Here is a 10,853-nt window from a genome sequence, read left to right on the forward strand (position 1 = left end):
ATTACAATTTAAAATGTCAGTTTTCACTTTTATAATGTCATAAGTAATCATAAAATTGTTCTAAATTTTCAGTAAATTCATTTGTGCATATCGTGATCATCATACAGTCTATCTGAAATCGTATAAAAAATATGAAATATTGTATTGTGTAATATACGTATCAGAGCAACATTTATAAAATATTTAAAATAATATTAAGGAAATATGTTTTAAATATTCGAAAATATATATTATTCGGCAATATTTTAAAAACATTTATATAATGTTATGTAAGAACGTTCATATAATATTTTTATATCATTGCATATATGTTGACTTCATCTAAATAAACATATATTAGAGCAACATTTATAACACATTACGAATAATATTACGGAAACATTTTTTAAATATTGGAAAATATCATATTATTCGGCAATATTTTAAAAACATTTATGTAACATTGTGTAAGAACGTTGACAAAATATTCTTATATCATTGCATATATGTTGACATTATCTAAATAAACGTATTAGAGCAACATTTATAAAACATTTCAAATAATATTACGGAAATATTTTTTAAATATTGAAAAATATCATGTTATTCAGCAATATTTAATCAATATTTATATCACATTACGTAATAACGTTGATAAAATTCATATAAAATCAATGTTTCAAAATGTTAATGTAATGTTCCTTGCTTATTGGGGAGGCTTTAGTAATACTCTTCGCAATAATCATATAAGTACGAACAATGTATAATATTTTCAGACGATGTAAACAAACAATGTCAAATCTTATTGGATCGTGAGAGTTTAAACTAATAAGTAACGGTGAGAACATGCCATAAAGATCAAGCTGGATCTTGGATGCTCCTAATACATAATTTCGTGTGAATTTATAGGTTTCATATAATGAAACCTAAGTATATGTTTTTGTATTCTTATTGAAAGATCTTCCTATTCCAATCCAACTGATTCAATTCTTTTCTTAAAAAAATTATTATTATCACAATTAATTCAAACATATTTATTCCTCCAATCAAAGTTGTAGTAATTAATTAAATTCAAACGTACTTTTCAAACTATCAAAGTAATAATAATAATAATAATTTATTTTGTTTACCTCTTTTATAAAAACGTAAAAAAAGCGCCAAGTATTTGCGCTTGTAGGTGTGCTCTTTGAAGAAAAAAAGTTTCCATTCCAAACTATGACTATCAAATAATTTTTTTTTAAAATATGTGAAAACTTTTCTATGTGTAACATTCATATTAATTTATTATTACTTATAGTTTTTAATTTTAATTGATTATAATTCAATTTTCTTTAAATTATAAATTATAATATCATTGTTCTTTATTATTACTTTACCATTATTTTCTTTATTTGATATAGCGGCGTCAAGTTTTTTTTTCATGTATTTTTTAGAATAGAATGAAATTGAAAATACGTATATAGGTATAGAGTTAGAAGATCATACACATATATAATATTATTATAAGCATAAAGACGTTAGCATTTGGATTTCAGTTTTGAAAAAATAATTACTCTGATAGTTTGAAAAATAGATTTGGAATAAGTTATTATTTTGAAATAATTATTATTTTGATAGTTATTTGGAAAGTAGGTTTGGAATAGGTTTGAAAAAGTTATTATTAATTATACCAGAAGGTTTGCGGGTTATCGCCGTGTTTTTCTTCATTATTAATGCCAACGTTTCGTGAACCATGCCGTTCACTTCATCAGGGCCAGGGGTGCACTGATCCTGTATCAGTGTCGCACGGAGCGACATTACCTCACTTTTCTAGCTGTTACTCCCAAACGAATGCGTGTCCCATTAAGTCCTTTTAGAGTAACAAAGTAGAGACCTGGGGCTACATTTTGAGCTATATTTAAAAAAATTGAGACTGGCCTTTTAGGCGCGCCGCCATTTTGAAAATTTCAAAACTGACAAACATCGTCGTAAACCGGTATGATCGAAAAAAAAGTGTTCTTACGTGAAAGAGCGTTCCATTTTCTATAAGGAAACGTCTACATTTAATTTTCAACTTGCCTTTCATGTCCACTAACGACAAGCGAAAGAGCGCTGCGACAAGATAGCTCAAAAATTGACAGCTCTACAGTTCGGTAACCAGTTAGCCTACAGGTATATTATTCGGCATAGAGTCTTTATTCATCAAACTGTTCAAGTTCAATCAATATGAACAAAATCCATGAAACATCGCAAAATGGGTGGCCCACTTGGCATGGAATGCCTTATATGTATAAATTTTTTAATCACTTGTAATTTTTTTAATCACGGTCTTACAAAAATTTTAATATTTGTTAAATACATACGCGTCAAGCCAGAAAAAGACGTTAGTCTTACTTTAGATAAATAGAGTCCCTATAATAAGGGGTCTGGCCAATCTTTCTAGTTTGACAAAACATGACGTTGTATTATAGATAAAGGTGTGGTCAACTGATGTGATACTGTAAATATATTGTAAACAGTATATAATAATTATAAATAAATAAAATCAATAATTTTTTAATACATAATTTGATAAAAGATCACAGACTGTAAAAAGTAAGTGAAATATGTTATATATATACAGGGTGGGCCATTTTAATCTCCCCACCTGAATTTCTCGAAAACTAAATCCTGTAGACAAAAATGTTTCAAATAAAAATGGAACGGTGTCGAGGGGGACATGTTTTAATCACGTTGTTTTTTTTCTAAGTGGAGGCGCTAAAAAGATATGAAGGTCACCTCCACTTTTTTAAATGGAATTATGTAATTTTTTTTAGATAACGTGATTTCTCTAATTATTTTTCATATAAAAGTATTAAGGTAGACATACCGAAAAACCAATAGTTTTCGAGATATTTTACATTTTATTTTGATACATATTGACACAAAATGTTAAATAACTCGTAAACTGTTGACTTTTTGATTATCGTACCTTAATACTTTTGTGAACAAAATAATGAGATAAATCAAATGGTGTAAAGAAAACACATAGTTACTTTAAAAAAAATATGTATACAAAATGGATAATTTTTTAAATACGCAACTATGTGTTTTTTTTATACCACTGGATTTATCTCATTATTCTGTTCACAAAAGTATTAAGGTACGATAATCAAAAAGTCAACAGTTTACGAGTTATTTAACATTTTGTGTCAATATGTATCAAAATAAAGTGTAAAATATCTCGAAAACTATTGGTTTTTTGGTATGTCTATCTTAATACTTTTATATGCAAAATAATTAGAGAAATCATGTTATCTAAAAAAAATTACATAATTCCATTTAAAAAAGTGGAGGTGACCTTCATATCTTTTTAGCGCCTCCACTTAGAAAAAAAACAACGTGACTAAATCGTGTCCCCCTCGACACCGTTCCATTTTTATGTGAAACATTTTTGTTTACAGGATTTAGTTTTCGAGAAATTCAGGTGGGGAGATTAAAATGGCCCACCCTGTATAATAGAAAACAAATTATACAAGCTAACATAAAAATCGATTTCTAACCTTTAAAATTGTATCTATTCAAAATGTGCATTACAACTAACAAATTTTATGGAAAATGCCCGACTGCTGCGTGCCTTATTGCTTTAATAGTACCGAAAGTATTAGTATTTGAGGCATTTTATTGGTTCCGCCATATTTTGTCAGCATCAATAGAATTAATAATAACTTGGCTAGACTCCTTATTATAGGGACTCTATTAATGTACTGTTGGAGGAGACCTCTATCGACGGAGCGGATGCGAGAGGGGGGCGAGCTAGAGAACCTCTAGTAGAGAGAATCGCCAACTTGGTCACGTGACCAATTACGTGATTGGCTGGAGGAAATGAGCAGATTTGGACATTTCGACACCAATGCATGACGTCAGAACACATGGCGGCCTCATCGTTCACGATGAAATATTTACGTCCCGATTAAATGATCCGAGGTCCGGGAACGCCGTCGGGGTACACGAAAACGAAGAGCTGCCACTGCTGGGGTCAGTCTGCCACGTTCTAAATCTCGTCGTATAAGGTTAGTGATCAACTCGATCGTTGATCGACTCTAGTTGATCGTGTTAGTAATTATGTTTTAATATTATTTAAATTTGTTATAAATTTGACGAAATATTGAAGTGTTTATTGGCAAAAATCATAAGTGAACTTTTATTACATAAGAGATGTACATTTAGGTATTGAAGTTTGTGTCTAGAGTCGATCAACGATCACTAACCTTATACGAAGAGATTTAGAGAGTGGCAGACTGACCCCAGCAGTGGCAGTCTTCGTGTTCGTGTACCCCGACGGCGTTTCCGGACCCCGGACCATTTAATCGAGACATAAATATTTCATCGCGAATGATGGGGCCGCCATGTGTTCTGACGTAATGCATTGGTGTCGAGATGCCCAAATCTGCTCATTTCCTCCAGCCAATCACGTAATTGGTCACGTGACCAAGTTGGCGATTCTCTCTACTAGAGGTTCTCTAGGGCGAGCCGTAGGTAGTTCAATCATAGCAACAGTACAATCATGGAAGTGTCCCTTCGCAAGGGGGGGAGAAGGGTGAAAGTTACTTCGCGTGGAAAGTTTAACGTTCCTGAAAGGTGTAGAATAGTATTTAATATCATACATGTATATCATATGTTAATTTAAAAACTATAATTGTTAATAATTTTTTAACGAAAGACGAGCGACGGCTAAAATCTGTTGGAGGTTATTCAGGGTCATAACAACATATGTCAAGGTCAAGGTCATTGGGAAGGGTCCCCTAATCGGTACTTTTACCTATAGAGCCTGTAATAAGAGAGTCGCCAACATGACACGTGACTCGAATCGCGCGCTGATTGGCTTGGTGCGATTTATATATATGTAGTCTTCAGGAAAGGTTAGCTGGGTTAGCTGTCATCAGCTGCCATGATTTGAAAATAAAACGGCGAATTAATCGTAGTGTTAAATTTAATTTCTCTTTCTTTGGTAAGTATTTCCATGTTATATTTAATCGCGTTTAAACCTTAAAATAGTGTCAATGGAAGAATGTAGCGGTGCAACCGTTGTAAAATTTCGTGCTGAACGGAGTGGTTTACGCTATTACAACATGTTTGTTGAGTGGTCACCATTTTATCCATCATAATGAAAGTACGCTCCCAGCGCTACGGAGCGTAGCGTAAAGCGCTCATGTAGCGACTTTCTCTGCTGAACGCGACCAATATTAATTTTTGCTTTACATTTTTGGTAGAACAATGTATTACAAAAATTAAAAAGGACCCAGGGAAAAATGTTTTATGTATAATTATAGTATATTGTAAAATTATATAAAATTACATGCAATATAATTCTATATAAACATAGACATATTTTACATTTGATTATATATATATATATATGTCCACATATATGACATTTTTTCCCAAAAAATATTTAAAAAAAAATTTCTTCAAATATCTTTTCAAAATATTTCTTCTTTACAGAAATAATAATCAAACATGCCGTACTGTGCAGCTTATTGTTGTAACAACAGTTACGAAAAAGGGTTTTTGTTGCTCATATTTCCTAAAGATCCCATATTAAGAGAGAGAAAAGTGGCGCATTGCTGTTGGAAGGGAAGATAATTAGAAAGTAACGTCAAATCACCGATTATGCGAGGTAAAACATTTTTTCTTAGTAAGATACTTCATTATAAAGCAAAGTATTAAATACTGATATTAATTATGTTGATTGAAGTGAATTTAGGAAATCTGAGCAACAAAAACCCTTTTTCGTAACTGTTATTACAACAATAAGCTGCACAGTACGGCATATTTGACTATTATTTCTACAAAGAAGAGATATTTTGAAGAGATTTTTTTTTTTTAGATATTTTGAGAAAAATGTCATATATGTGGACGTTTATATATATATATATAATCAAATATAAAATATAAAATATGTCTATGTTTATATAGAATTATATTGCATGTAATTTTATATAATTTTACAATATATAATTATATATAAAATATTTTTTCCCGGGACCTTTTTAATTTTTGTAATACATTGTTCTACCAAAAATGTAAAGCAAAAATTAATATTGACACTATTTTAAGGTTTAAACGCGATTAAATATAACATTGAAATACTTACCAAAGGAAGAGAAATTAAATTTAACATTACGATTAATTCGCCGTTTTATTTTCAAATCATGACAGCTGATGACAGCTAACCCAGCTAACCTTTTCTGAAGACTACATATATATATAAACCGCACCAAGCCAATCAGCCCACGATTCGAGTCACGTGTTATGTTGGCGACTCTCTTATTACAGGCTCTCTACTTTTACCTTCACTACTGTTAAAAAATAACTTCAACGCTTAATATCTGAAAAACTAGATAATAGAGCGCAACCTAGTTGTTAAAGCAAAGTTGCTCAGAATCATGACCTTGACAACATATGTCAAGGTCAAGGTCATCGGAGCTGGGTCCCCTAAAGTAAATAATTACCGATTATTAGAGTTTCCAGACCGACAATTGTTCGGCACGCAATTTGGCAGGACTACGTTAATATTTTTTATTAGTTAATAACGAATTTGTGGTTCGTATCCCTTTTTCCTATTATTATTAAATTTATTGAGCCTTATTACAAACATATATTAGAAGCATCCAAGATCCAGCTTGATCGTTATGGCATGTTCTCATCATTACTTACTAGTTTAAACTCTCATGGTATCAGTAAACATTATTATGTTCTACTGTATATTGTTTTCTATTCTTACACACGCACGCATTCACACACTCACAATAATAAACATACGTGGGTTGTTCGATAAGTCCATGCAAAGTCTATAATACCACCAATATCAAGATTATTTTTAGTATCCGGCAACTCTTTAAAGATCACACACCAAATTTCATTAACAATAATAAGGATAAAGTAAGGGGCAAATCCGAGAGAGAGTCGTAATAAATAGAATGAAGAAATTAAGATAGGTATGTATATGAAAAAAAAAATAGAAATATAATTTTAAAACATTAAAACTGCATACATAACATGTTTCGACTATGCAGTTTGAATATTTTTAATTATATTTTTAATTTTTTTCATATGTATTAATTTCTTAATTATTGACGACTCTCGGATTTGCCTTTTATTTTCTCCTTATTATTGTTTTAACATCGAGAACTTTGTTTATTAGTATTTAAATTTCAGTAAGATAAATTTATTACTCTGTGTTTGGCGTTCATTTGAATTGAACAAGTACTGTAATTTGCAAAAAATGAATCGGAAAGAATTTTCGTATAATGTAAAATAGTCCGATTTACGCTACAAAGTTCATCCTCCTATTTTCTAAATTTGAACTTTGTAGTGTAAATTAAACCATTTTGCGATTACACTACACGAAATTATTTTCGTTTACTGTACATTCTTTTTTATTCAAATATATAATAATTCTTAAATAACAAACTCCTGTATAAATCAAAAATTAACTTGGAAAGAAAAGGGCACTAGGAGATTTAGTCCTAGTGCCCTTTTCTTTCTAAGTTACTTTTTGATTCAGTTTTTACAAACCACCGAAACTTGATCGATTCAATAATAAACCTTATAGTAATAAAATCAATCAAGACTCCTTATAATTCAAAAATAAATTGGAGAAAATAAAGGACAATGGAAGTCAGACGCAGAAGACGTCGCGCAATTAAAAACACCACTACTAAGTGACAAAAACCATTTATTTGAATAACTATCTTTTATTATGATAGTAACGCTCTTACATGTTTCGGCAAACTTTTTGACCCTCTTCAGAGAAACAAACTAATTTACATAACTATTCAATGCAATTTTTCTATCAACTATTGCCCTTTATTTTCTCCAATTTATTGATCGATTCAAATAAATGTCAAACACAAAATAATAGATCTATGTCATTGAAATTTGGTGTGTGAGATCCTCAAAAAGTTGCCGGATACTAAAAATAATCTCGATACATACTAGTGATACTATATTTTAGACTTTGCATGGATTTATCAAACGATTCATGTAAATGTATGGGCAAACATGTATCATATTTATGCTAATTAAATGTTGACATTTTGTATTCTCAAGAAAAAATAATGACAGAAACAATGTATTAAAAAAGAGACAAAATTTAAATGTAAAAATAAAATTAGTATTGATAAAATTTCATTTAAAAAATCTCTTATTTTCTAAAGAGCAAAACAGAAATACTTTGAAAACTCCACATTTCCATGCAGTACATAAGCCTGTTTTTAAATAATGATACCATAAGAATTTGCTTCAAATCCACAGTTATAATATGTAATACTAATATAGATATCGATATTATTTATATTTATTACCCAGAGTTGTTGTTGCTCTTTCATCGTCTTATCTGATGTGATTAAAGTTGGTACCGAAGAGGAATGAGAGTTTGTATTTTCCTCAATTTGCGAGGCTGATTTATTTTGTGCTTTAATGAAATTATCTTGTAATCGTGCTTCCATGCTATTCGTATCTTGATTTGCTGATGATTTATCATGATTGATTTTATTCCCTTGACCAATGTTATTTTCTTCATCTTTTGACTTGTTAACATTAGATTTGAATTCAATGTGATTCACATTGCATTCCTTTTTCACTTGTGCAATATTATTTGATTCTTCTTTAATTTTTTTGACATCAGGTTTAAGTTCTTCGGGAAGATAAGAATTACCCTCTTTTCGGCGAAATTTAACAATAATACTCCTGGTATCCCACATTAAACCATATGCTTTTTTGTAATCTGCTATTGCATCATCTACACTATTATATCTCATAAAAGCAAATCTATAACAAAATGTAAATACAAAACAAACAAGCACAATATATAATATTGAAGATTATATAATTTCTCTATATCAATTGTATAAATACAATATTATGTATGAAATATATGAATTACATCCAATATATTTATAACTCACTGTGTGTTCTTTAATTTCCGTGCTCTTGATACATCGACTCGAGCCTTTGGAAATTTGCTTTTTATTTCATTTGCCTTAACAAACGTGGGCAAATTTCCTATGTATAGATTGTAAGGATTTATGTCTTCGGGTTTTGTATTTCGGACATCCTCGTTTCTTACAGCTTTTTTTTCAACTTTTAAGTATCCTGTACCAAACTTGATTTTCTCTAATTCTTTCATAGCTTCATCAATATTTACATTCTTCGCCATTTGAATGAAGCAATATCTTGGACCACTAGGATTTTGAAAATGTATATTTCGAATGCCAGGATGAAATAATTTAACAATATCCTTATTTAAGTCCGGATCAGGAAACTTAATTATTAAGCTCTGAGCATTAACTTTATTTTTCATGTTGTATTCGTTTTCAATCATCAGTGCTCTCTCCGCATCCTCTCTATTCCATGGCTTACTAGGATAGCTTTGAGACATTGGCTTTCTTTGTTTATTCTTCTTTACTACTTTTTCCTGAAAAATTTATTGATTACATCAGCTATATTTATAAGATGATGTGATGTATACAATAAATACATTGATTAATACAATTTTCACATCCTGATCCTCCGTCTCTTCGTCACGCCTTGTCATATTATTTATAATTCCTGATGGAATAGGAGATACGGAATGGGATGATAGAGGAACAGTTGTATGGTTTCTTATATCATCGTTTGCCGCTGCAGTATAAATGTTTCTTTGCCAATGTAATCCAAGATACGCATTTTGATCAAATTGACCTTGTGGTAGTCCAAAACGCATAGGCTTTTTTTTACGATGAAAATTATTTCTCTGGACATACATGTTGTTTCTGTTGTGAGCGAATCTTTCATGATGTATATAGTTACCCCTCAATGGCATTTCTCTCTGAATGGTATTAGTAATTTCACGTGGTGAAGGTGGAGGTGGCATAGATGCTTGAGATGCTATCCATTGCCATGTTGGATGTATCCAAGCTTGAAAGGGAGTTACTTGAGAAGGCACTGGTTCAAATGAAACATGAGGCAGAGGTGGAATTCTGTTGGATGGAGGTGGCATAGGAGGTAGGGGTGGTTGTCCAGGCAAAGGTTGAGCATTAGTAGAGGGTATAGATGATGATGACGATGAATAATTAGCGTATGATGGAGCGTTGTATCCAAAGTTCTCTTGTTTAACAAAGATTCGCTTGGTTTCATGATTTTCTTCGGGCATCTGTAGATGAAGACACAGAATTAAAACGGAATGTGCACGCTCTATGATTTGTGAATTTTACGACGTGTACGACTGGATATTACATTGAAATATAAAATATTTATTTATATTAACGTGAACATCGTCGATACAATCATGTATTAATTATAAATATGTTATTGCTTATACATAGTATAAACAAGGTAACCTAGAATAACCTAAAATTAACATTATTACACGAGAACAAAAGTAAAAACACAACGTGTTATCGTTAAAAGCAATTAAAGCAAAGAGAGTAGCTTGGATATTACCGTGCGTTTCATACTGTCAGACGAAAAGTAATTCAATCATCTTTACGATGACATAGTAACGTTTCTTAAACTAATGTAAACATATTGTGATTTGTGACGCTGCCAGGCAGTGTTGCCAGTATTCAGGGTTGCCAGATGGCTAAAGCTGAATTTCCCCATATTCGACATGAGTTTTCCCCAAATTTCCCCAAATATGGCAAAAATTTTTCCCCAAATTTCCCCAAAAAATTAAACTGAAAGAAGGAGTGAAGGGAAACTGAATCTTGTTCAAACAAGAAATGTTATTTGCGTTGAAATTCCGAACAATTTTTGTACTTTAAGTAACATGAATATTCGAATTAAAAAAGGAGAAAAAGATGATGATGATGATTGCATAAAGCGCAAACAATGCAAACAACCTAATGTTTAAAAATTATATATTAATAAAA

At 31.0% G+C, this 10,853-nt stretch overlaps 1 protein-coding gene across 1 annotated transcript in view; it reads right to left on the reverse strand.

Annotated features, from left to right (window-relative positions):
* The window catches only part of LOC108782492 (Painting of fourth), a 30,920-nt gene extending 20,420 nt beyond the window's left edge, over positions 1 to 10,500 (reverse strand). The window contains exons 1-4 of the mRNA XM_018550774.1: positions 10,426 to 10,500; positions 9,494 to 10,135; positions 8,910 to 9,418; positions 8,307 to 8,772 (exon numbers count right to left, since the gene is read on the reverse strand). Coding sequence (XP_018406276.1) covers positions 8,307 to 8,772; positions 8,910 to 9,418; positions 9,494 to 10,135; positions 10,426 to 10,437 — 1,629 coding nt within the window. The 5' untranslated portion in view covers positions 10,438 to 10,500. The remainder of the gene's footprint in view (positions 1 to 8,306; positions 8,773 to 8,909; positions 9,419 to 9,493; positions 10,136 to 10,425) is intronic.
* Between the last annotated feature and the right edge of the window lie 353 nt (positions 10,501 to 10,853).

Source organism: Cyphomyrmex costatus, unplaced genomic scaffold (genome assembly GCF_001594065.2).
Source record: "Cyphomyrmex costatus isolate MS0001 unplaced genomic scaffold, Ccosl1.0 scaffold1285, whole genome shotgun sequence".
Classification (NCBI taxonomy): domain Eukaryota; kingdom Metazoa; phylum Arthropoda; class Insecta; order Hymenoptera; family Formicidae; genus Cyphomyrmex; species Cyphomyrmex costatus.